Source organism: Mirounga leonina, unplaced genomic scaffold (genome assembly GCF_011800145.1).
Source record: "Mirounga leonina isolate KUSES-001 unplaced genomic scaffold, KU_Mleo_1.0 Mir_127, whole genome shotgun sequence".
Classification (NCBI taxonomy): Eukaryota; Metazoa; Chordata; class Mammalia; order Carnivora; family Phocidae; genus Mirounga; species Mirounga leonina.
Window position 1 is genome coordinate 57,971,164 of NW_023270316.1, and position 26,333 is coordinate 57,997,496.

Consider the following 26,333-nt stretch of genomic DNA (forward strand, 5'->3'; position numbering starts at 1 on the left):
TTTTACAGCTTCACATTTTATATTTAAATACATGATCCATTTTTAATTTTTTTAAAACTTTTGTAAAGATTTTATTTTTTAAGTAATCTCTACAGCCAACATGGGGCTTGAACTCACAACCCTGAGAGTCAAGAGTCCCATGCTTCACCAACTGAGCCTCCCAGGCACCCAATTTTTAGTTTAGTTTTGTACAAGTTTTGAGATTTAGGTCAGGGTTCTTTTATTTGGGCTTATAGATATTTTCAAGCATTATTTGTTGTAAAGCCTATCCTTTTTCCATTGATTTGCTTTTGCAGCTTTGTCAAGAAGGGAATAAAGAAGATGATGGAACAAATAGATGTAGTATTTAAACTAACCCATTATCAGTAACTGCACTAAATATAAATGGTCTTAACACCCCAATAAAAAGGCAAAGATTGTCAAAGTGGTTAAAAAAGAAAGACCCGGGCGCCTGGGTGGCTCAGTTGGTTAAGCGACTGCCTTTGGCTCAGGTCATGATCCTGGAGTCCCAGGATCGAGTCCCGCATCGGGCTCCCTGCTCGGCGGGGAGCCTGCTTCTGCCTCTGACCCTCCCCCCTCTCATGTGCTCTCTCTCTCTCATTCTCTCTATCTCAAATAAATAAAATCTTTAAAAAAAAAAAGAAAGAAAGAAAGACCCAACTCTGTGCTATTTACAAGACACCAGTTTTAAGTATAAAGATATATATATGTTAAAAGTGAAAAGGATAAATCTCCAAAACTTAGGAGGCTGGATAGAACTGAGGATAATTCCAAGATTTGTACTGCCGGTGGTTAGGTGGTTGATAACACAGTTAACCAAAGAAGATATTGAAGGAGTCATAGCTGATTGGTGATGAAGGTAATGAGTTCATGTTAATGCTTGAAGATGTGAATCTTTGACATGTTTGCCACAAAATGTTTGCCTTATCAATGTGGAGGTCTGAGATATCTAGCTGGAAATAATGGATCTGGAACTTGAGTAAGTATCTTTAGTCAGAAATGTAGATTTAGGAGAAATATAGCTATAATTAAAGCTGTGATAGTGGCTCAACCAGCATATATATATTGACAAGAAGATCCTGAGGAATATCAGTATTAAAAAAGTAGTAAAGTAAAATGAGAACTGTCAGAAAGGTCAAGGCCTGCCCTAGATTATCTATTTTATATTCGAGTTTCCTTTTGCAGGGTAAAATGATCTTACAGTGATTTGGCTTAGGATAGTACAAAAACATTTCCTGTAACATAGGTCCAGTAATATTCCTTAAAATACCCAGAAAACAATAGCAATTATTTTTCTTTCTACTAGCACTAGAGACCTTGTGCTTACTCGGATAATCAGAATCTCTTTTAGGAACACCTTGACTTGATAGCCTTTATTTAAGTCCTTGACTCTCTGGAAAAGTTCATACTTGCTCTAGAAATGTATGTTAATTATGAAATATCATATAGAATAGACTTAGAGCTTCTACTTTTTCTATGCATATTATTTATTCAGTGGGATCTGTACTAATCTTTCTGGTTGAGTCTGGTTTCCTTCACAAGATTAAGTGGCAAAGCATAGTGAAGTGTTGTCCAGAGAGTGATCATGCTGACAGTTAATTTAAGTAGATAAGTAATGACATGAGACAGCTTGCCTGAGTCCAAGAGAAAAACTGGTCTCACAGTCCTGGACATAGTGCTACAGATATAAATACATAATTTTCAAAAGTTCAGTATTCCACTAAATATTTTCTTTTTTTTTAAGATTTTATTTATTCATGAGAGACAGAGAGAGAGGCAGAGGCAGAGGGAGAAGCAGGCTCCCCGCTGAGCAGGGAGCTTGACCCGGGACTCGATCCCAGGACCCTGGGATCATGACCTGAGCCAAAGGCAGACGCTTAACCATCTGAGCCACCCAGGCGCCCCTCCACTAAATATTTTCTTTATAGTCTTCTAAAAAAATCAGTTGCTATATTAATTATCTATTTGCTGTGTAAGAAATTACCCCAAGATGTGGCAACTTAAAATAACTAAAATTTGGGGGGGCCTGTGGCTCAGTCAGTTAAGCATCTGCCTTTGGCTCGGGTCATGATCCCAGGGTCCTGGGATGGAGCCCCACATTGGGACTCAGTGGGGAGCCTGCTTCTCCCTCTGCCTTCGCCTGCTGCTCCCCCTGCTTGTGTGCGTGCTTTCTCTGACAAATAAATAAATAAAATATTTAATAAAAAAATAATTAAAGTTTGTTATATCACCCAGTTTCTGAAGGTCAGAAATCTGGGAGTGGCTTAACTGTGTGTGGTTTTGGTTCGTGTTCACTCAGGAGAGACCCTGAAGTTGTCAACTAAAGATGCAGTCAGCTGAAGGCTTTGCTGGAGTTGGAGAATCTACTTCCCAGTTCACTCACTGGTTGTTAGCCAGAGGCTTCCTTTGTTTGCCATGTGGACCTCTCTCCATGGGACTTCCGGGAGCCTAAAACTGCAGGTTTTTTATAAGCTAAGTCAGAAGTGACATGCTGTCACTTCTGCCATATGCCATTGACCAGACAGTCTAACAACATAGGAGGGGTCTTCACAAGGATATAAATAACCCAGTGGTAGGGATTATTGGGGTGATCTTGGAGGCTGGCTGCCACAGGTAATATTTAATGTCAATTAGAAAGCAAATCATATCACTTCTTGGTGCTTTGCTGTATTTTAATTTAACGCTTGATATGGCTATGTTGTATAACATTCTAGAAATATTTGAGTATCCATTATGTGCTAGGCTAGGAACTGGGATTTTATTTTAGAGCTATCTATAAGTCCCATCTGGACCCTGCTAGTCACCTGCTTAAAATCCTTTAATTAGTTTAATTCCCTGCTGTTTCCTTGTTATAAAATCTATGTTTTAGCTTTATGGAACGAATCATCTCAGTCTTGAGGACTTACCCCCCTGGTGCCATTCTGAGTACTTTATATACTTATCATCTAATTGTTATAACAACCAGCCCTATGAGGGAGTATTATTTTCCTTATTTTATGGGAGCTACGTGAAGTTTCTCTAGGGCCATATTTTCTCTTGTTTCTGAGCTGTCTGTTCTGCTTTCCACTTGAAATGACTTCTATCTGTAGGACTCAAATCAGGCTTAACCTTCTTCTAGGAAGTTTTCCCCTAATGTACCTAATCTGGATTCGATGTCCTTCTCTTGATTTCCAGTATATATACCCTGTGTATCCTTTGATTATGGAACTTACTGCTCTGGATTGCTGTTTTTTATTTACTTACCTGTTTTCCTTCATTAGACTAGAGACTGTAGCATAAGGATCAAAAACCTGGGCACTGGAGTGAAAAAACTTGTGGCCAAATCCTGGATCCACCACTTACTAACTGTGCCTTTGGGCAACTTAATCTTAGCGTACCTTTCTTCAGTTGTAAAATGACATAAAAAATAGTACCTTCCTCCTAGAGTTTGTTGTGGGAATGAAATAATATAAATAAAGTCCTTGGTGCTAGCCTGGCATTTGGTAAATTTATAAACTCTTCGAGGGCAGAATTAGGGAATGCTTATTATGTGCCATGTACTGTATCAAACCCTTTGTGTAGTTTATTTAATTCTCACAACAACCCCATGTGGTAGGTACTATCATTAATGTTATATTCTTCTCAGTGGCTATAGTGCCTGTCATAGAATGTGAGTATTTGTGGAATGAATGAATGAATTGTAGATGGAATTGTGGGGAGTAGAGCTAATTGTAGGGGGAGACAACGCCATGGAAACACAGCTAAAAGCATGACAGTAGGCACAAAGAATGAAGAGAAAATGAGCAAATGAACCTGGTTTACAGTGTAGTGTAGGAGCCAACAGCACATGCTCTTGAAACAGACTTTGGTTTAAATCCCTGCTCTACCATTCATTAGCCATAAGACATGGGGCAGATTTCTTAACTTCCATGTTTCAGGTTCTTTATCTATAAAATGGGGATAATAATAGGATGCATTTTATAGATTTACTATGAGGATTACATGAGATAATGTTTATAAAATATTTTGCATAGAACTTGGCATACGGTAGATGCTCAGTAAGTATTTTTGAATTGAGAGGATCAAGAAGACATTATTTTGGTAGTGAAGGAAGTAAAATATTATTATGAAGTATGTGGTAATGACTTTGAATCATTAATTATAGTTATCAAGATAAGACACAATGGAAGAAAGATCACAGTTCTTATTCTACTTTACAGTGTGGTACCCTCACTAGACAATACCAAATTTTTGCTGTGGGTCTGGCATTAAAAATTAGTTCTTAAAGGGGCGCCTGGGTGGCTCAGTCAGTTGGGCGTCTGCCTTCGGCTCAGGTCAGGATCCTGGGGTCCTGGGATGGAGCTCCCTCTCCCTCTGCTTGCTGCTTCCCCTGCTCGTGCCCCACATCGGGCTCCTTGCTCAGCGGGAAGCCTGCTTCTCCCTCTCCCTCTGCCTGCTCCCCCTGCTTGTGCTCTCTCTCTGTCAAATAAATAAAATATTAAAAAAAAAATTAGTTCTGGGGCGCCTGGGTGGCTCAGTCGTTAAGCGTCTGCCTTCGGCTCAGGTCATGATCCCAGGGTCCTGGGATCGAGTCCCACATCGGGCTCCCTTCTCTGCAGGAAGCCTGCTTCTCCCTCTTCCACTCCCCCTGCTTGTGTTCCTGCTCTCGCTATATCTCTCTCTGTCAAATAAATAAATAAAATCTTTTAAAAAAAAAATTAGTTCTCACAAAGTTAATGTAAATGTTTCTAATATTCTGTCTTCTTACCTTATCATCACTTTAGCCCAAATGTTGGGAAAATGAGAACCAAATATCTTCTGTCAGTGACTGACTATGTTATGATTTAGGGAATTTCTGAGTTTCACCACAGAGACTACACTTTTATATCTGACTGATCTCAAATTTACCTGGGTCATTAGTATTCTAGAAAATAGAATTTAGGGACTGGTTGAAAGGATGCCTTTTGAAACCCAAGAAGGCAAGAAATGGAGTTGTTAAAATAGTATTGCTATTTAAGAAAGAGTGAGTCAGTTTTTAGAAATTTTTGTCAGAATTAGAAAACTAAAGTTAGTTCTTAAAGAGGTGGCAGGGAGAGATAAATATAAGGAGACATGGCAGGGATCAGGTGGGAGGGAGCTAGAATGGCGGGATTGCATTAAGATCTGCTGAGGAGCTTTTTTTAAAATGTAGATATTACCCCTTCCTGGCATTATCAGCATTTTAGGGGTTGAGGAGAAATCTAACCTGTGTGTTAAATAAAGCTTCCATGGGGACTCTGACATATGCTGCCTTCCAGCTAAATTAGAAGCTGTATCAGAAAGTAAAAGTTTACCTTATAAAATATAACTGAGTCATTCTAGGGATAATCTAGGCCATTGATGGTCTAGACTTGAAATTAATGAGTGGAGATTCTGAACTCTTATTACACTTAAAGACATACCACACCATTTAACAGTGCTTGTTTGAATGTACAGATTTTAGTATAATAGTTTTTTTTTTTTAAATGGGATTCAAATTCTTTTTTTTTTTTTTTTTTAAGATTTTATTTATTTGACAGAGAGAGACACAGCGAGAGAGGGAACACAAGCAGGGGGAATGGGAGAGGGAGAAGCAGGCTTCCCGCAGAGCAGGGAGCCCAATGCGGGGCTTGATCCCAGGACCCCAGGATCATGACCTGAGCCGAAGGCAGACGCTTAACAACTGGGGAGCCACCCAGGCACCTCTAGTATAATAGTTTAACAATCAGTTTTACTATTTCCTAGTTACTTTGTAGATTTTTTTCATTGAAATTAAGTACAAAAATTAAGGTGGCATGGCTATACTGATGTGCTGAAACTAAACTGTGCCCTTAGAACCTTACGTTAACTTTACCTGTCACTAGTGTTGTGTCCATATTTGGCCAACCCTTATTTTAAGGCTTCAGGACAAGAATGGCCAAGGGATTTCCAAAGCCAGAGCAGGTGTAGAAATAGTAAATGTTCATATCAATAAAAACCGCTTGCAAGGAGCCTAGACCCAAGCCAATAGGCCTATTCCTACTGACTCAGATCTAGTTCAGTTTGAGATTGGAAACTTTAAGGATTATGAAATTCTGAGAACTCAAGAGTATGTCCACCTAGAGGTGGAAGCAGCAAAGCCCAAGACCAGTGAAATTCCTCAATAATGTTGGCTTAAGTTTCTAAGTTTGTTTTATTTTCTTGAAAGCAATTTAGTGTCTAGTCATTAAATAATTTTTGACACAAAACTTTGGCACTATGAATAGGTTAAACCTGCTGCAATATTTGCTGTCATGGAATAATGTAAATAGGTAAAGGGTACTAATTAGATTCCCAAAGGTAAAAATCTGGTGATTTTGATTCTCTGGTAGAGAGGCCCTGGTTAAGGCAGGAATTATTTGAGAAAAATGACTTTTCTTATGATTATTTAATCATAGGGTATGTGTTTTTGTTCTTTTTACTTTTTTACAAATTTTTATCATCAGCATTATTAATAGATAATTGATGATTCCTCACTTCAGCATAGCAAGTGTGTTTATTCCTCACCTTTGAACTCTCATCCATCTGTCTTGTGCTTTTATGCTCAGTCATAACCCTCTGCTCCTTCCAAGTTTGACAAAACATCCTTGATATTTTCATCATATTCAGACATGCTAGTTTCCTTTCATAAGCTTTCATACCCTATTCCTCTTTTAATGTCCATTTCTCACACTGTATTGGTTCCCTTTATAATATTAATTCTGCCTACTGTATGAATTTTTATTCATTTTGCAAATATTCATTATAGATTTTCTTATACTTTCAGTTAGAATAAGATCTCTTCTTTGGATTAGGAACAGTAACTTTCCCACAACATTTAGGGTAAATTATACAAATAATGACTCTGCAACACGATTGTATTGTGATTGTTAGAAGAGAGGACGCTCTCATTGGATATACTTGCTGTGGCTATTGAAGCTAGTACTGATGGGAGTGGACTTTTAACTCCTGTAGTATTTCATTGAGAAAAATGACTATCTTAGTTGAATTGCATAAATTTTGCCATCGCCCTTGGAGCTGCCTACCCAGAGCAAATATGTCAAACATCTTCAAGTAAACCCTAACCCAGTTTTAGAATTCTTGGCTAATTTTGAGTTGGGAATTCCTTTTTTTAAACAGTATTTTAAAATTAATACAAGTGCAAAATATATTTTGTGAATTACATTTAAAAAAAGACTTTAAATAATATCCAATACCACAAAATAACTTAATTTGAAATAAAGAAAAGAGGATCTACCCAAATTGATATACTTTTCATTGTTTTTGAAAAAGTTGATGAAGCTATCAATTTAGAAAATACTTTTAAAAATACATTTTAGGGTACATAGTTGTTTGAAATATTTGTGTGTGTAAAGTTGTATATAATTGATGTAATAATATTACTACCTTAAAGTTTTCAAGTTCTTAAAAATATCTGCTTTTAGTCTATAATTTAACAAAGGGATTGCTATTTTGAGAGACTTAAAAAATTGCTCTAAATGATCACTTTTAATGAAAATCTAGTTAGAATTTTGGGCCTCTTTTGCATAATTTCTAATATTTAACATGCATGTTTTTCAAAAACAGTGCTTCTAACTAAACATTGCTCAAACTGATTATAATATAAATTATCTAACTTTGTCAAAATTTGATTCATAGTTCATCATTGTATTGTTTTGGTATTTATTATACCAAACAGTTACCCTGGAAAGGAAACTAATATTTTATATAAGCTCTCACTGCTTGGTAAATTATATAATTATGTTAAGCAAATATTGTGAAAGTTGTAGATAGTCATCTCTGATTAAATAAGTATGACTTTGTGTTGTTTTCTGCTAAAAGAATGATTATCGGGCACATTTCACTTTATTTAATAGTGTGTAATACCAGGATTAGCCTTGGTAAAATTAATTCATGCACTTGTTTTATTGCCGCTGTCTTTTATACTAAGAAATTAATGAAAATTATAGTATAGTCAGTGGATAAGAGCTCAGACTCTGGAGGCTGGCTGCCTAAGTTCAAATCCTTTTGTTAGCCTCATTTTCTCTCTCTCAAGTGGGGATAGTATACCCATAGGATTTTGTGAAAATTAATGTGTACATGCAGTAAGCATTTACTAAACGATAGCTATTGTTAATAACAGATGTTAGTATAGATTTCTTTTTCAGTATATTCTTTGGATAAAGATGGAAAACAATAGTTAAATTAATAAAATGTTTTTTGTAAGTCATACTCTAATACTTGTTCTAGGAAGCTGCTCTATTCCTTCTTTATTTTTAAAAAATAGCTTAAGAGAGTTTTGGTTTTTATATTTATAAACCTCAATGTTACTATCCTACACTCTGCAAATAATTTTAGTGCATAACATAGTAAATAGTATGCAGTCATAATTTACTAAAATAGTTAAGCTTTGTGATCCATAAAATGAATAATGATAACACTTAATTCACAGATTTATTTTGGGGATTACATGAGATAATACATTTGAATTAACTTTGTAAATTGAAAGTGCTTTAATTCTCATCTAAGCAAACCATAAAAGTGATATCTCATTCCGTTTTGCCAAAAGTATCTTAAATTAACTAACTTTCATTATCAGTTTAGTGTTCAGTGCCCCAAAGGGCAAATTTCATAGTAGGGTCAATGCAAGTACAAGTGAATGTCTCCTTAAATTTTGCATCCAAGGCACCTCTCTTGCTGTACTCTAATCCTGGCCCTGTTTTATACTGCTTATACACATTTTTCTCTTGGAGAGAAGATAGGCTGAAAGACATTTTGGTTGATAGCATGCTACTGCTGAAATAAAAATAACCCAGAGTATACTGGTAATTTCATATTTTCAGTTCTGCTTACAGTGAAGCTAATGAATGGTAGTTAGTGAATAGTAGGCTTTTCTGTTTTAAATTTCAGGTCAGTTGCATTAATTCCTGAGTTATATGCATATGACTTGCTCTCACTGGACTTGGTACTAAACCTGCCTGGTACATTCTTCATGCATGTTGGAGCTAGGCGGTTGGAAATCGATAGGAAATTCTGCCACTTGAAACAGGGCTAAGGCAGTATGGGTAATGGTGGACCTCTGTCACCTGGAATACATTCCTGAAAGCAAACAATAAATCATTTAGTTATTCAGCAAATATTTGTAAAACCCCAATTCTAGGCTAGGAATGTATATAATAGGAAGCAAGACACAGTTGAACTAGCTATTTCCATATTAGTGATTTATAACAAGAAAAATCTCTATCCTAAAATATAGTTGCTATTGTAATAGATGTCCCATTTCTCTTAGATTATTCAAACTTTTAAGCATGGTCTTTATAATTTTGGATCATCAGGCAGCTATTGTCCTTTTTCTCTAGCAGCCTCTCCATTACTGCACCACCACTTCAGTACTAGTAGCCTCTTTTTATTTCCTAAAATAACACCAGTTTCTCAGCACATTTTCTTTCATTTTGGGAGACTCTGCTTCTTGGTCCTCTCAAAGCACAGCCTCTTTTTCTTCCTTCAAGTCTTAGCGTCCATGTTACCTTCTCACATACATCTTCCTGGAACCACCCCTGAGGGTCTCCATTTGTATTCTTCATAAGAAATTCTGTCGTTTCATAGAATTTTTCTGAATCTGTCATTACCTACTTATTTCCTTGTTTGTTTATTGTCTGCCTCTTCCCGTTGGACTCTGAGCACCATGTGGGGAGGAGCCATATCTGTTCCTGGTACATAGGAAGTATTCAGTAAATGTTTGATGTTTAGTGGATATGGTTTTTACAGACAAAACTAATTTTTAGTTTTGCTGTAGGTTGCCTAAGTGCTCCACTGTACTTCACTTTGAAAAAAATGTCTTGTAAATAATAGGCATTCTGAAATAATTTTCATGTTTTTATTTTCTTTGTTTAAGGTACACATACATATGTGTTTGACTAATGCTTACAGGAAAAAGATGGGGGAAAGGAGTAGGTAAATATTTTATTTTTAAAGGATCTAGGGTATATATTAAAGTGGAATTAACCTCAAAGGACTTTGAACACTTTTGCCTACTCACTTTTTTCATTTATTCAACAAATGTTTATTGAGTCCCTACTGTGTGTAGGCAGTTGTAGACATTGGGGATACTGTTGTGAACAAGATAACTGAAGGAGACAGTTAATAAACAAGTAAACAAATGAATACATAATACGATTTCAGATAGTGATCAGTACTGTGAAGAAAATAGAGCAAAGTTGGGAGTAGTAGTAAAGTGGGAATTATGACTGTCTTGGACAGGATGTTCAGAGAAGGCTTTGCCGAGGAGATGCTATTTGAGGAGACAGCGTGAATAATGGAGTGGGTTGAGTCATGGGAAGCTCTGGTAAAGAGCATTGCAAACAGAGGAAACAGTAAATACAGAAACTGAGACAGGGAGAATCATGCTGTGTTCAAGGAACAGAAAGATTACCAGTATGGCAGGAGTAAGTAAGGAGGAAAGTAGTAGAAAGTAGGCCTAAGAGGGGGCCAGATCTCAAGGGGTCCTGGCTTAGTAAGCCAGGATAAAGAGTTTGGATTTATTCTAGTGTAGATGGGAAGTCATTGGAGGGTTTTGAGTAGTGGGGAGGGCGTGGGGAGTAGTTTATCAGCTTTATTGGGAAGAACTGAGAGGCAGCAAGAGTGGAAGTATGAGAACCAGTTGGAAGATGCCTTTGTGGTAGTGTAGACAAGAGATAGTAATGGCTTAGACTATAGTAATGTTAGAGATGATGAGAAGTTAGACTTGGGATGTATTTTGAAGTTAGAGCAACATGACTTCCCAGGATTGGATAGTGGAGTTCAAGGGAAAGAGTAAAGATGACTCCTTTTTTCTTTGGACAACTGTATATAAGGAACGATAATGATATGGGAAAAACTAGAAAAGAGCAGCAGTTTTTTGGTGGTAGAGGATTGTTAAAGTTTATTTTACACATAGACATCAATTGAACAAGTTGAGTTACAGGTGGAAGAGGACAGATGCCTCTGAAATGATTCTTCAAGTCCATTGATATCTGGCAATCGGGGGATTGTTTATAATTATTACTTTCTACCATAGAGTGTCTTACAGAGTAGACAACAAATATTGGGTGGATGGATGGAATGTATGAATATATGAGGTGGACCTTCATACATTTGAACAGATACATTGTCCTTTGTATAAAGGCATTCATTTAGATGTATTAAGTAAGAACTTAACCATAATAATTTCAAATGTTACAATAATTTCAAATGTTTACATAACACTTACTCTGTGCCCGGCTCTGTTGTAAATGCTTAACACATTTATTAATTCACTTAATTCTCACAATTTTGTGATTTAAGTATTGTCGTTCGTATCTACACTTTACAGTTGAGAAAAGAGGGTCATAATGAAGTTAAGCAACTTGTTCAAAGTCATGCAACCAGTAAGGGCCAGGATGTGAACCCATGTCATGTGGCTCCAGAGTCTCACACCTGTCCACGGCACTATACTTCCTCCCATTATCATGACATACTCATTATCATAAACTTATATCTATAGATCTGTGTGACTACTTGGGTTGGGGGAGATGAAGTAATAAAAGTGATACTTGAGTGAAACATAAAGACTATTGGTAAAAAATGCTACCTTAATCCTTGGAGGAGGCTAATCTGAAGAGGAAGTAAAATGCCTGATTAGTAGCATACCTAAATCCTATAAAGGGTCAGGTTTACTTGCATTTCTTTGTCTTTTTTTTTTTTAATTTTTTTAATGAACATATAATGTATTATTTGTTTCAGGGGTACAGGTCTATGATTCATCAGTCTTACACAATTCACAGCACTCCCCACAACACATACCCTCCCTAGTGTCCATCACCCAGCCACCCCATCCCTCCTACCCCCTCCACTCCAGCAACCCTCAGTTTGTTTCCTGAGATTAAGAGTCGCTTATGGCTTGTCTCCCTCTCTGGTTTCATCTTGTTTCATTTTTTCCTTCTTTGTGAGCCTTAGGGTCTCTTAAAATGTCATAGAGAGAAAAATGGAAATAGGCCACTTCTGCTGAATATATGTGGATTTACATCCACACTATTTTAGTTAAATATTTTTTTATTATGTTGTTAGTCACCATACAATACATCATTAGTTTTTGATGTAGTGATCCATGATCATTGTTTTCATATAACACCCAGTGCTCCATGCAGTACGTGCCCTCCTTAATACCCATCACCAGGCTAACCCATCCCCCCACCCCCATCCCCTCTAAAACCCCCAGTTTGGAGTCTCGGAGTCCATAGTCTCTCATGGTTCATCTCTCCCTCCAATTTCCTCCCCTTCATTTTTCCCTTCCTTCTCCTAATGTCCTCCATGCTATTCCTTATGTTCCACAAATAAGTGAAACCATATGATAATTAACTTTCTCTGCTTGACTTATTTCACTTAGCATAATCTCCTCCAGTCCCATCCACATTGATGTAAAAGTTGGGTATTCATCCTTTCTGATGGCTGAGTATTATTCCATTGTATATGGAACACATCTTCTTTATTCATTCGTCTGTTGAAGAGCATCTATAATTTTGTATATAATTTGTCAGTACCTAGAAAATGTAAAACACTGACTATGACATCCATGCATTAGCTGGTGTTGTTAGCATTACTTTACTCCGATGAAAGCGCTTACTTAGATTGCACTTCAGAGTGCCCTTAATGAAAGGAAAGAATAGGAAAGAATTACTTGATAATAAAAATTACATTATATGGCGCCTGGGCATCTCAGTCAGTTAACCGTCTGCCTTCTGCTCAGGTCATGATCCCAGGGTCCTGGGATCAAGTCTCACATCAGGCTCCCTGTTCAGTGGGGAGTGTGCTTCTGCCTCTGCCCCCCGCCCCCATTCATTCTCTCTCTCTCTCTCTCTCACACAAAAATAAATAAAAAATCTTTTAAAAAATAACATGGGGGTTATAGAAAAAACTCCAATACTGTTTATTTTTTAAAGATTTAGCTTAACTTAGTTTATTGTGGTTTTAGTCAAACAGAAATTTTTCTCTTTATCATTTCTGGGTTTTGATCAAACCCACAAAGTCCTTCCTTATCAAGAAGTTGTAAAGATACTGTATTTATTTCTAATGATTTTTAAATTTTGTTTTTTAATATAAGTAATTCATTTTCTATATATTGTGAAAGTATAATGATCTCTTCCTTTCAGATTGCTAAGTTTTTCAACACTTCATTGAATGGACTATTCTTAATATTTTTACAAAATCTACTTATTTTCTACATTGCTTTGTATATTTACTTACTGTTGTGCCACTTTCCCTTTTGATATAAACCCAGTATCTTGGCAATCTGTCTGTTTTCTTGTTGTTCTTAGTTCATGGATTAAAAAAGTAAAACAGGGGCGCCTGGGTGGCTCAGTCGTTAAGCATCTGCCTTCAGCTCAGGTCATGATCCCAGGGTCCTGGGACCAAGCCCCGCATCGGGCTCCCTGCTCAGCAGGAAGCCTGCTTCTCCCACTCCCCCTGCTTGTGTTCCCTCTCTCGCTGAGTCTCTCTCTGTCAAATAAATAAGTAACATCTTTAAAAAAATAAAAAAATAAAAAAGTAAAACGTGTAAGGGCCCCCTTTTTATGAACTTGTAAGCTGTCGCCTCCAGAAAATTATAAATTTTGAATCAGTATTTTAGTGACTTTTACTGCTGGTCTTATGTTTTTGTAAATGATATTTTAAAAATTAGATACTTTCAAACTTTTTGCTTGATATATAGAAGTGTAATTATTTTTCATATTGTGAATAATGGTATTGTCATTTTTTTCATTTAATACTTTAATCTTATATTTCTTTTCCTTTTTGAGCCAGCTGGAACCTCACGTACAGTGTTGAATAGAAAGATTGATAATAGGCATCCTTTTGTTGTCTCTGATTTTTTAAGGGCAATGCTTGTAATGTTTCACCATTACATTGTTTGCTATGGGTTTTGGTATGTTTGTATATGCCATTTATCAAATTAGGAAGTACCTTGCCATTCCTGGTTGAATTAAGTTCGCTCTTTCTTCCTTCCTTCCTTCCTTCCTTCCTTCCTTCCTTCCTTCCTTCTTTCTTTCCTTTCCTTTCCTTTCCTTTCCTTTCCTTTCAATTACAAATGGGTTTTAAAATGAGAACTTATTCCTTCATTGATTTTGATAAGATTTTTCACCTTTGACTTACTTATTAGCGAGGTGAATTGCATTATAGATTTTTTCATGTTGAACCAGTTTTGCAACATGGATATACTCAACTTTGGTAATGATATATTCTCTTTTTGACACTGCTGATTTGGGTTGCTATTATTTCTTGTTTAGGATTTTTATATCTCTGTTCATGAGTGAGAATGGGCTATAATTTCCTTTTTGATGTCCTTGACAAGTTTTCATAGCACTGTTGTACTAGCCCCATAAAATGAGATCAAGAATGTTTCGACTTTTTCCATTCTCCGAAGAATTTGAGTAAAAGTGGAATTATCTGTTCTTTGAATGATTGGTAGATTTCACTGGTAAAACCAAAGGTGCGTGATATGCTTGATATTCTTGTAGGGAGATTGGTATTTTCACGGTGGAGAAAAGGATCTCATCTGGATTCTGAATTGCTGCTGTCAATTGTAACTAAATCTGTAGTGCTCACCACGTCAGAAAATACTATTTTGATAAATACATGGGAAAATCATACTTACCAATGTGGGTTTAATGTCATCTGGTTTCATGTAGGATTCACCTTTATTTGATCTGATTAAACAAGCAAAAGACCGAGAAGGACCAGCTGATCACCTTGAATCTGCTTGTGCTCTCAACCTTCCTCTCCAGAGTAATCACACTGCAGCAGATATGTAAGTAGAAGCATTTCTACTTCATTCAACCTGCAACTAGGTTTTGAGCATGGTATAATGCAAGATCCTATATAGAAACTGTAGGGAATAGAATTTTGAATAAGATATCGGTCTTGCTTTGAAGAAGCAGGAATATAAGGCACATGACCCAAATAAAGATCAGATAAAGTGGTACAGAGTGTGGCTGAGATCACTCAGGGTTGCTATAAGGAGGATAGTTTTCATGGTGGAGATGGCAATTTAGTTAGGCCTGAAAGATGGAAAATAGGATTTCTGTATGGAAACTGGAGAGGAGAGAGGAGACACAAAGTGTTCCAAGAGTCAAAAATGGCATGAATTCCAAAGTGTAAGGCCAGGAAAGCAGGAAACATTTTCAGGGAGTACAGATCAGTGCATTTGGGGTAAAGCATAGGATAGGCGATAGGCACAGGAACTAGGGTGGGATATGAGACTAAATCAGTTGATAAGTACATGATGATGCTGATGATGATGGAAGAAGAAAGCAAATAGCTAATATTTATTGAAGGTTCACTGTGTGCTGGACAGTTGCCTAAGTACTCGAGATTCTTTTTTTTTCCCATTTAATCTTCATAACAGCCCTGTAAGGTAGTAGATTCTGCTATCAGCCTCAGTTATCTGTAAAAGAGGAATTAGAGAGATAAGGTAACTTGCCAAAAGTTAACAGAAATCAAACCCAAGCAGTCTGACCCCAAAACTCATGTTCTTAAATATTCCAGGTACTATGCCTTTCATAGAAATGTGCCTACTATTGTTTCTATTTAGTTCTGTCTAGGAATTGACATTATAATGTCCTATGATTAGTTCAGGGACTGTTTTCCAGAGATGTCCTTTCCATGCTAACTTGTACCCAAAGTATTTCTAACATATGGTGCCTCTGCCTTCACATATAAATTTGTTTGCTAGGTTATGCACTAATATAAATAAGTCAAGCCTTATCTTTTTCTTAAGTGCCAGGACGTTTTCTAGGCACTGGGAATAAAAGGCGAGTAAGATGAACTAGGTTCTTCCCCTCATAGCGCTTATATTATGGGGGAAATAAACTAATACATGATGTGTTTTTAGAGTATACTAAATTTGGGCATCTGGTTGGCTCAGTCAGTAGAGCATGCGACTCTTGATCTTGGGGTTATGAGTTCAAGCCCCATGTTGGGAGTAGAGATTACTTAAAAGAAAAAAGAGAGTATACTAAGTACTATAATGGAAATAGAGTGATGTGAGAGAAATTGAGAGTGTAGGAATGTTTAGGGAAGCTTTTTCTGATAAAGTGATATTTGACCTGAAACCTCAGGGACAAGTGGATGCTGGCGAGGCACACATCTGCATCATGTACATTCCAGGCAGAGCAAACAGCAAGTACAGTGGCCCTAAGGCAGATCAAACTTAGCTGGTCCAAGGAACAGAAAGAATCCCAGTGTGGCTGGGGTTAAAGTGAGTAAGAGGAGTTTGGGGGTACAAGACGAGTTTGGAGAGGCAAACTGAGGCCAGACCCTTTAGGTTCCCATGGGCCATAGGAAAGGGTTTGGATTTTAGCAGAGCAATGGGAAAGCATTAAGGTTTTAAGTAATGGTGCAGCTTGCTATACTTTGTATTTTTAAAGGGCAATTTTCTGGCTGCTATTTGAAGTGCAGGTGGGTTTGGAGGAGGACAGGGAAGAAGTAGGAAGACCAATTTGGAGAGTTTTAGTAGTCCAAGTGAGACATGTAAGTGACTTGGTCTAAGATATGTCAGTAGAGATAGAAAGAAACGGAATGATCTAGGATGTATTTTAGAGGAAGATTTAGTAAGACTTGGCTTTGCATTGAGTTTGAGGAATTGGGAAAAGGGAGAAATTAAAAATAACTTCTAGGTTTTAGATTTAAGTAACTGGATGTAATGTGGAGTCGTTTATTGAGCTGGGAAAAACAGAGGGAAGAAATCAAGAGCTCCCCTTTGGCCTTCTTAAGTTTGAGATTCAAGCAGTGATGTTCTATAGGTTGTTGAATATTTGTACCTAGAACTCCAGGGAGACCAACTCCTGTCCAAGTTAAGTTTGTCTACAATATTGTGAATTAGTGAATTGAAGAGAAATCCAAGATTGGAAGTAGACTAGACCCTGGTACTTAAAAGATTACTTTTAATGGTGATTCCTACATGTAGTAGAAACATCCACAGTAAAGTACAAATCCTCCTTCCTGCTTAGCATTATTTCTCAACTACTAAGACAAAATTAGAGTGTAGATCGGGATTATCCTATAAAAAGCAACACAAGAGTGGTAGAATGTCAGAAATTGAGAGAGAATATTTATTAATATCTCTGTTGATTTATGTCTGATATATTTAGTATATAGGTGTAAATCTTCCTGACAATGTATCTGAATACTAGAATTCTGTACTAGGTGGTATTTGTTTTATCATATATATGAACCACAGTTATCAATGAAACATGTTTAAGAGGAAAATCAGAAATATGACAATACTATTTTGGTATCAATAATTTATTCTTTTAACCTGGAGTTATTTTATGATCTCAATCTCACTATAATTATTAAAGTTGAACATATATACATGTGCAGCTATCTTTTTATCAATAAATCAGTAACTCTCAGAAATAACCATTCATTAAAATAGTTAGAAATGATAATGACAAGCTTAGTTTTCCTATTAGGCTGTATCTTTTCCAGCTTGTGTTTAAATAGCTTGCTGAAACTGGTACAGCCACTCTAGCAAACAGTACAGAGGTTCCTCAGAAAGTTACAAATAGAACTACCTATGATCCAGCAATTGCACTGCTAGGTATTTACCCAAAGGACACAAAAATGGAGATATGAAGAGGCACATGCAGCACTATCAACAACAGCCAACCTATGCAAAGAGCCCAAATGTGCATCCATTGATGCATGGATAAAGATGATGTGGTGTAAATATATACAATGGAATATTATGCAGTCATAAAACAAAGAATGAAATCTTGCCAATTGCAGTGACATGGAGCTAGAGTGTATTATGCTAAGCAAAATAAGTCAGTCAGAGAAAGACAAATGCCATATGATCTCACTCATATGTAGAATTAAGAAACAAAACAGATGAACATAGGGGAAGAGGTAAAAAAAAAAAGAGAGAGAGAGAGGAAACAAACCATAAGAGACTCTTAACGATTGAGAACAAACTGAGGGGTGATGGAGGGTGGTAGGTGGGGAATGGGCTAGATGGGTGATGGGCATTAAAGAGGGCACTTGTTGTGATGAGCACTGGGTGTTGTATGTAAGTGATGAGTCACTGAATTCTACTCCTGAAACCAGTACTGCACCGTATGTTAAATAACTAGAATTTAAATAAAAATTTTAAAAAATCGTTTGCTGAGAGAAGGAATTTGGTATAGAAAAACAGATTAAATAGATATGTTCGGATGCATGTGTATATCTGTGTGTGTGTGTGTGTGTGTGTGAGAGAGAGAGAGAGAGAGAGAGAGAGAGAGAGAAGCAGAGAGAGACAGAGAGAGAGACTGTTAGGGAACTTCAAATGAAGGTTTTTTCTTTGAATATGTCTAGGTATCTTTCTCCTGTAAGATCCCCAAAGAAAAAAGGATCAACTATACGTGTAAATTCTACTGCAAACACAGAGGCACAAGCAACCTCAGCCTTCCAGACTCAGAAGCCATTGAAATCTACCTCCCTTTCACTTTTTTACAAGAAAGGTTAGTAGGTGATTATTTTCAAGAAGAAGGACTCTGGAACCTGGCTGTGACTGGGTTCAAATCATGGCTCTTCTGCTTACTAGGTGTGACCTTGGCAAAGTCACTTAATATCTCTATGCCTCAGTTTCTTCATCTATAAAGTGGAAATAATAATAATAATCTATTTTGTAATGATAATAATCTACCTTATAAGGTTTTTGAGTTAATTAAATGAATTAATACATAAAATGCTTCAAACAGTGCCTAGCACATAGTTAGCACTCAGGTGCTGTTATTGTTGCTGCCGCTGCTTTTGTCGGGCTTTCAAATTTATGTTTGGAAATATTTACCCCTGACATTACTCTTGCTGTGCAGGTGTGTAGGTAGAGTTAAGATTGTACGGTGTGCTGTAGTCTAATGTAGGCACATTTCCTGGTAATTAGGTTGTGCAGCCTTCTCTGATTATGTGTGTATGAGGTGGAGCAGGGGTGTATGTGTATATACAGCTGACCCTTGAACAGTGTGGGGATTAGGCATTCTGATCCCCCCATGCAGTCAAAAATCCACATAAAACTTTTTGACTCCCCAGAAACTTTACTAATAGCCTACTGTTGACTAGAAGCCTTACCAACAGCATAAACAATTGATTAACACATATTTTATGTTATATGTATTATATACTATACCCCTTACAATAAAGTAAGCCAGAGAGAAGAAAATGTTATTAAGAAAATCATAAGGAAAATACATTTATAGTACTGTCCTGTATTTATCGAAAAAAAAATCCATGTATAAGTGGACCCTCTTAGTTCAAACCCATGTTGTCTAAGAGTCAGCTGTATGTGCAGGTGCACACCCACTGAAGCTCTCTGAAGGGACATGAAAGGCCAGATTCCTCTGTGAGAAATCTTTTTTCTCATTTTATTCAAGTCAGAAATATACTGAGTTTTACAGGCATGTTGTATGAAAACTCTTAAGTTAGAGCAGTGTTTCCAGAGTGTGGTCCTCAACCAGCAGAATCCACCTTACCTGGAAAGTTGTAGAAAGGAAAATTTTTGTTTAGGACCCATCTTAGAACTAGTCAATCAGAAACTCTAGGATGAAGTGCAAAAAAAAAAAAAAAAATCCTTATTTTAATAAAACCTCAAAGCAAATCTGATGCATGCTAAAGTGAGAACCACTGGGATAGTTTACTAAAAAATTCTGATTACTTTATGCAAGTCTTTGAAAGGTACATTTAAAACAAGAGTCATTATATTTAAAGTAGATGGAAAAAAATTAAATTTTGTGGATTCCTTTTCTCCAGACCTATATCCCAGTAGTATTTTTATAGACTTTCTAAATAAATCTTATGGTAGTATTCAAGTATTATTTTGCCTTCTACATACCTAGCTCTGTACTAAGACTAGGGATTATTTATTCTTAAAGAAAATAGTGGTAGAGGTGAGGTTACTGTTAAAATGCTGTTTACTATTGGTGGGAATGCAAACTGGTGCAGTCACCCCTAGAAAACAGTATGAAGGTTCCTCAAAAAGTTAAAAATAGAGCTACCCTGCAATCCAGCAATTGCACAACTAGGTATTTACCCAAAGGATACAAAAATACTAATTTGAAGGGATACATGCACCCCAGTGTATATAGCAGCATTATCTACAATAGCCAAACTATAGAAACAGACCAAGTGTCCATTGATTGATGAATAGGTAAGAAAGATGCGGTATAAATATGTAATGGAATATTACCCAGCCATAAAAATGAATGAAATCTTGCCATTTACAATGATGTGAATGGAGCTAGAGTATTATGCTAGGTGAAATTAGTCAGTCAGAGAAAAACAAATACGATATGATCTCACTCATATGTGAAATTGAAGAAACAAAACAGATGAACATAGGGGAAGAAAAAAGGGAAAACCAAGAGACAGACTCTTACCTATGGAGAGCAAACTGATGGTTACCAGAGCGGGAGGTGGGTGAAATAGGTGATGGGGATTAAGGAGGGCACTTGTGATGAGCACCGGGTGTTGTATGGAAATGATGAATCACTAAATTCTACACCTGAAACTACTATTACACTGTATGTTAACTAACTGGACTTTTAAATAAAAACTTGAAAAAAACAAAAAAATAAAATGCTGCTTAATGGCATTGTGGTTATAACAATTTAATATTTTGAAAAATCCACTTGTAATTCAAAATGAAAATAAACATGACTAATTCCCCTTATCTCTGCAGTGTACCGACTAGCATATCTTCGACTAAATACCCTGTGTGCACGCCTGCTGTCTGACCACCCAGAACTAGAACACATCATCTGGACCCTTTTTCAGCACACACTGCAAAATGAGTATGAACTCATGAAAGACAGGCATTTGGATCAGGTAAGAAAATAATGCACTTCACCTCTCTTCTCCTACTTATTTGTTAACTGTGTACTGATTTCTTAAAAGATTAGATTCAAATGAGAAGCTAGATCAATTTAGCAGACTTAATATATATGCATTTGTTGGCCACCTTTTATGATTTTGCTGTAATTCTTAGAGCTTTAGAGCTTGAGAGTATTTCAGTAACTTGTTTAATGACATAAAAGATCTTATTTACAAAAATCATTGAAAAACTGTTTATTGGGGGTTTTATGTTTTGTGGTAAACTAGATTTCATGTTAGTATGGAAAAAGCATGAGACTTAAGAACAAGTTGATCTAAAACAGTGCCTATTGAATGAATGAATGAACAAACTAACGAATGACTTAATTTACAGAGAATGATCTCTCATATCTTCCTTTTTCTTCTCTGTACGCAGAATAATAGTATTTTTTTGGTAACAGCTTATTGAGATAAAACTCACATACCATACACGTTACCCATATAAAGTGTATAATCCAGTGGTTTTTAGTATATTCATAGAGTTGTGCAACCATCACCAAAATCACTTTTAAAACATTTTTATCATGCCAAAAAGAAATGCCATACCCTTCAACACTCACCTCCTGTTCCCTTACTTCCTCCAGACCCAGGCAACACTGATCTTTATATGTCTGTAGATTTGTCTGTTTCGGGACATTTTATATAAATGGAATGATATAATATGTTGTCTTTTGTGCCTGGTTTCTTTAACTTAGTGTGTAATGTTTTCATTGTTCATCTGTGTTATAGCTTGTATCAGTACTTCATTCCTTCTATTGCCAAATAATATTACATTGTATGGATATACCACATCATATTTATCTGTTCATCATTTGGTGTACATTTGTTTTCTTCTTTTTGGCTATTATGAATAATGTTGCTATGAACATTTATGTACAAGTTTTGTGTGGATATATGTTTCCAGTTCTCTTGGATATATACCTAGAAGTAGAATTGCCAGGTCATATGATAACTCTATGTCTAACCTTTGAGGACTGGCCAGATTGTTTTCCAATATATCCACACCATTCTGCATTTCTACCAGCAGCGTATGAGTTTCCAGTTTCTCCACATCCTCACCAGCGTCTTATTTGCTTTTTTGATTATAATCATCCTAGTATAGAGTGGTATCTCTTTATGGTTTTAATTTGAATTTCCCTGATGGCTAATGATAATGATTGAGAATCTTTTCATGTGCTTATTGGCCATTTATATATCTTCTTCAGAGAAATATCTACTCAGATCATTTGCATATTTTTAAATTGAGTTGTGTATTTATTATTGAGTTATAAGTGTTCTTTATGTAATCTACATAAAAGTCCCTTATTTTATATCATTTGCAAATGTTTTCTCCAGTTCTCTGAGTTGTCTTTCCACTTCCTTGATGGTGTCCTTTGAGGCACAAAAGTTTTTAATTTTGATCATGTTCTGTTTATTTTTTTCTTTTGTTACTGCTGCTTTTGGTGTATACCTAAGAAACCATTGCCAAATCAGAGATATGAATATTTATCCTTGTTTTTCTCCAAGAGTTTTATACTTTTAGCTCTTACATTTACATTTTGATTGATTTTGAGTTAATTTTTGTGTATGGTGTGAGATAGGGGGCCTAACTTCACTCTTTGGTATGTGAATACTACTTGTTCCAGCACCATTTCTTAAAAAGTCTTTTCTTTCTCTGTTGACAGTTGTCAAAAATCAACAAACTGTATATGTGTAAAAGTTCATTTCTGGTTTCTTAATTGTACTCCATCGATCTATATGTCTCCTCTTATGCCAGTGCAACACTGTCTTAATTACTGTAACTCTGTAGTAAATTTTGGAATATGGAAGTGTGGGGGCGCCTGGGTGGCTCAGTCAGTTAAGCATCCGACTCTTGATTTCAGCTCAGGTCATGATCTCGGGGTCATGAGATGGAGCCCCACTTGGGGCTCCATGCTCAGCAGGGAGTCTGCTTGAGATTCTCTCCTGCTCCCTCTGCCCCTCCCCCACTCGCACACACACTCTTGTGTGCGCCCTTTCTCCCTAAAATAAGTAAATAGATACATCTTTTAAAAAAAGAAGAAATAGGGGCGCCTGGGTGGCTCAGTCGTTAAGCGTCTGCCTTTGGCTCAGGTCATGATCCCAGGGTCCTGGGATCGAGCCCCGCATCGGGCTCCCTGCTCAGCGGGAAGCCTGCTTCTCCCTCCTCCGCTCCCCCTGCTTGTGTTCCCTCTCTCGCTGTGTCTCTCTCTGTCAAATAAATAAATAAAATCTTTAAAAAAAAAAAAAAAAGAAGAAGAACTAGGGAAGAAATTTTGCTCTTCTTCTTCAAGATTTGTTGTACTATTCTGAAGCTTGCATTTCCATATGAATTTTAGGATCAGCTTGTCAATTTCTGCAAAGAAGCCAACTGGGATTTTGATAGGGATTATACTGAATCATAGATCAATTTGAGGAGCTCTCTTATCTTAACAATATTAAGTATTCTAGCCCATGCACGTGTGATACGATGTCTTTCCATTTATTTAGATGTTCTTTAATTTTTTTCAGTTATGTTTTAAAATTTTCAGAGTTATAGTCTTGTACTTGTTATATTAAATTTATATGCCTCAGTATTTTATTCCTTTTAACACTATCGTAAATGGAATTGTTTATTTAATTTCTTGTTTGCATTATTCATTACAAGGGTGTAGAAATACAATTAATTTTCATATATTGATCTTGTTATCCTGCAGTTTTGTTGAAGTAGTTTATCAGTTCTAATAGTTTTTAGTGGATTCCTTAAGATTTCCAATATATAAGATCATATTATCTTCAAATAGAGATAGTTTCACTTTTTCCTTTTCAATCTAGATGACTGTTATTTCATTTACTTGTCAAATTGCTGTGGTGTAGAACCTCCAAAACAATGTTGAATGAAAGTGGTAAGAAGGGGCATCCTTGTCTTGTTCCTGGTCTTGGGGGAAAGCATTCAGTCTTTCACCATTAAATGTATCGTTAGCTCTGGAGTTTTTGTATATGCCCTTTATCAAGTAGAGAAAGCTCCCATCTATTCCTAGTTGTTTTTATCATGAAAATGGCAGTTGAATTTTGTCAGATGCTTTTTCTGTATCTATTGAGATGATCATTGTAGTTTTTCCCCTTTTATTGTATTGATAAGTGTTATATTACATTAATTGATTTTCAGATGGTAAACCAACCTTGCATTTCGGGAATGAATCCTGTTTGGTCATAGTATATAATACATTTGATGTGCTGCTGGATTCAGCTTGTTTCTGTTAAAGATGTTTACATCTATAATCATAAGAGATAATGGTAATTTTCCTCTGATGTCTGGTTTTAATATCAGAGTACTACTATCCTCACAGAATTAATTGGGAAGTGTTCCCTCTTCTAATTTCAGAAAAGTTTGTGAAGAATTGGTATTGATTCTTTTTTAAAGGTTTGGTAGAATTCACCAGTGAAGCCGTCTGGGCCTGGACTTTTGTTTGCAGATAGTTTTGGATTATTAATTCAAGTTCATATTTTCTGTTTCTTCTTTAGTAAGTTTTGGTGGTTTGTGTCTTTTCTTAAAATTTTCCGTTCCATCTTAGTTATCTGTTTTGTTGGTATGCAGTTGTTCATAAAGTTCCCTTATAATCCCTTTATTACTGTAAGGTCAGTAGTAATGTTCCCAATAAGAATGTTATTTTCAGCAGTGAATTACTCTATAAGGGTATAACCTCCAAATATGTATATTTTACAAGAGTATATTTGGATGTATAAATTCTAGTAGGTTGGATTTTTAAAAGTAGGCACTCATTGCCTTATACTTTTCTACAATATAGAAAGAATATAGTGCTAAGGATTTCTAAAGAGATTAAGTATTTGAAATCAAGATTTTTGCAGAGAGGTACCTTAGGAAAAGAACTGAAGTAGGAAAAAAATGTGAGTTAGCAAAAAAGATACTAGATGGTGTTCTGAATGGGAAGAATAGTAGAATTGGGGCTGGTAGGGTGCTGAGCAAGGGATGATGAGTAGATATTCTTGGCAATAGTAGATATGAGCAAGAATGTTGCAGAGATATGAGTACTTAAATTTGGCTATAAAATTCATACAAATGAAGAAAGTTTGATTTTTTTCAATTTGTAGGGAATCATTTCAAATTTTATTTTTACATTAAAAATAATCTCTTTATTGAAATATAACATGCATATAAAAACATCCATTTATCATAAGGATACATCTTAATGCAAATTCATCAACGGAACTCATCTGTATAACCTGCATCCAAATCAAGAACATTACCTACAATACAAAGACTCTGTCCTGCCCCCTTCCAAGCCCCTTACTACCATCGCCAAGTATATTCAATATTATTTTATCTGATAGTTTGAACCTTTGACACAACTGGCTTTTTTTTAAGTGCTAGTTACACAGTTAACTGATTCCAGTTTCAGCTTTTCTGGGAAAAATCTAAGGAACAGGGGTCAAAGTTAGGGTTATTTACAAACCAGATGATCAGTTCTGATAATCAAGATTTGACTTTTGCATTTTGTTCTTTAAACACAATTTGGGTTAAACACTTCACATCACCTTTCAAACTGAGCTCAGGATAGGAAAAGATAATCCTGTAGGAACTTAAATTTCCATTTTCTGAAACTAAAAGAAAGATAACAGTACTTTTTAGAGCACAACTATGTAACAAAATTCTGATATTTTTATATCACATTAATTTACTAGATTATGATGTGTTCCATGTATGGCATATGCAAAGTGAAGAATATAGACCTTAAATTCAAAATCATTGTAACGGCATACAAGGATCTTCCTCATGCTGTTCAGGAGGTAAGGTAATCTTCCACGGTAAGATTTTTTTTTGATATATCCATATCTCTAATATGGATAACGTAAGTCATTAATTAGATCATATATTCTGACCTTTTTATGTAAATTCACGTATCAATTTTTTTACCTTTGTATTACTGGTTAATTTTTTGTAACTAAATGGAATTAGAAAGGTAAAGCACTTTAATATCCAAATTCATATTATAAAGTTAATAAGGAATACTGCATCCTTGCAATAAACAGGATATTTGTAATAAATTTTTACATGTATATATACTTTAAAAAAATCTGTGACATTTCACTTCTGGTAGTGCAGCTATAATCCAAACCTAAGAAGACTGTTTCGGATTATTTTTTCCTGTGTAATATGTGATTCTTACTGTTAAAAAATAATATGATCTATTAAAAAAGAAAATGTAAAGAGATTTTCATTTAACAGGTGTTTTTATTCTTCTTTCTCAGACATTCAAACGTGTTTTGATCAGAGAAGAGGAGTATGATTCCATTATAGTATTCTATAACTCGGTCTTCATGCAGAGACTGAAAACAAATATTTTGCAGTATGCTTCTACCAGGGTATGTTGGAAGTATCCTTTGATTGGGAAAATCTAATTATAAAATGGATCTTACTAAAACAT

At 36.0% G+C, this 26,333-nt stretch overlaps 1 protein-coding gene across 1 annotated transcript in view; it reads left to right on the forward strand.

Annotated features, from left to right (window-relative positions):
• The window catches only part of RB1 (RB transcriptional corepressor 1), a 154,311-nt gene that overhangs the window by 113,576 nt on the left and 14,402 nt on the right, over positions 1-26,333 (forward strand). The window contains exons 18-22 of the mRNA XM_035003391.1: positions 14,694-14,812; positions 18,361-18,506; positions 20,720-20,865; positions 25,591-25,695; positions 26,158-26,271. Coding sequence (XP_034859282.1) covers positions 14,694-14,812; positions 18,361-18,506; positions 20,720-20,865; positions 25,591-25,695; positions 26,158-26,271 — 630 coding nt within the window. The remainder of the gene's footprint in view (positions 1-14,693; positions 14,813-18,360; positions 18,507-20,719; positions 20,866-25,590; positions 25,696-26,157; positions 26,272-26,333) is intronic.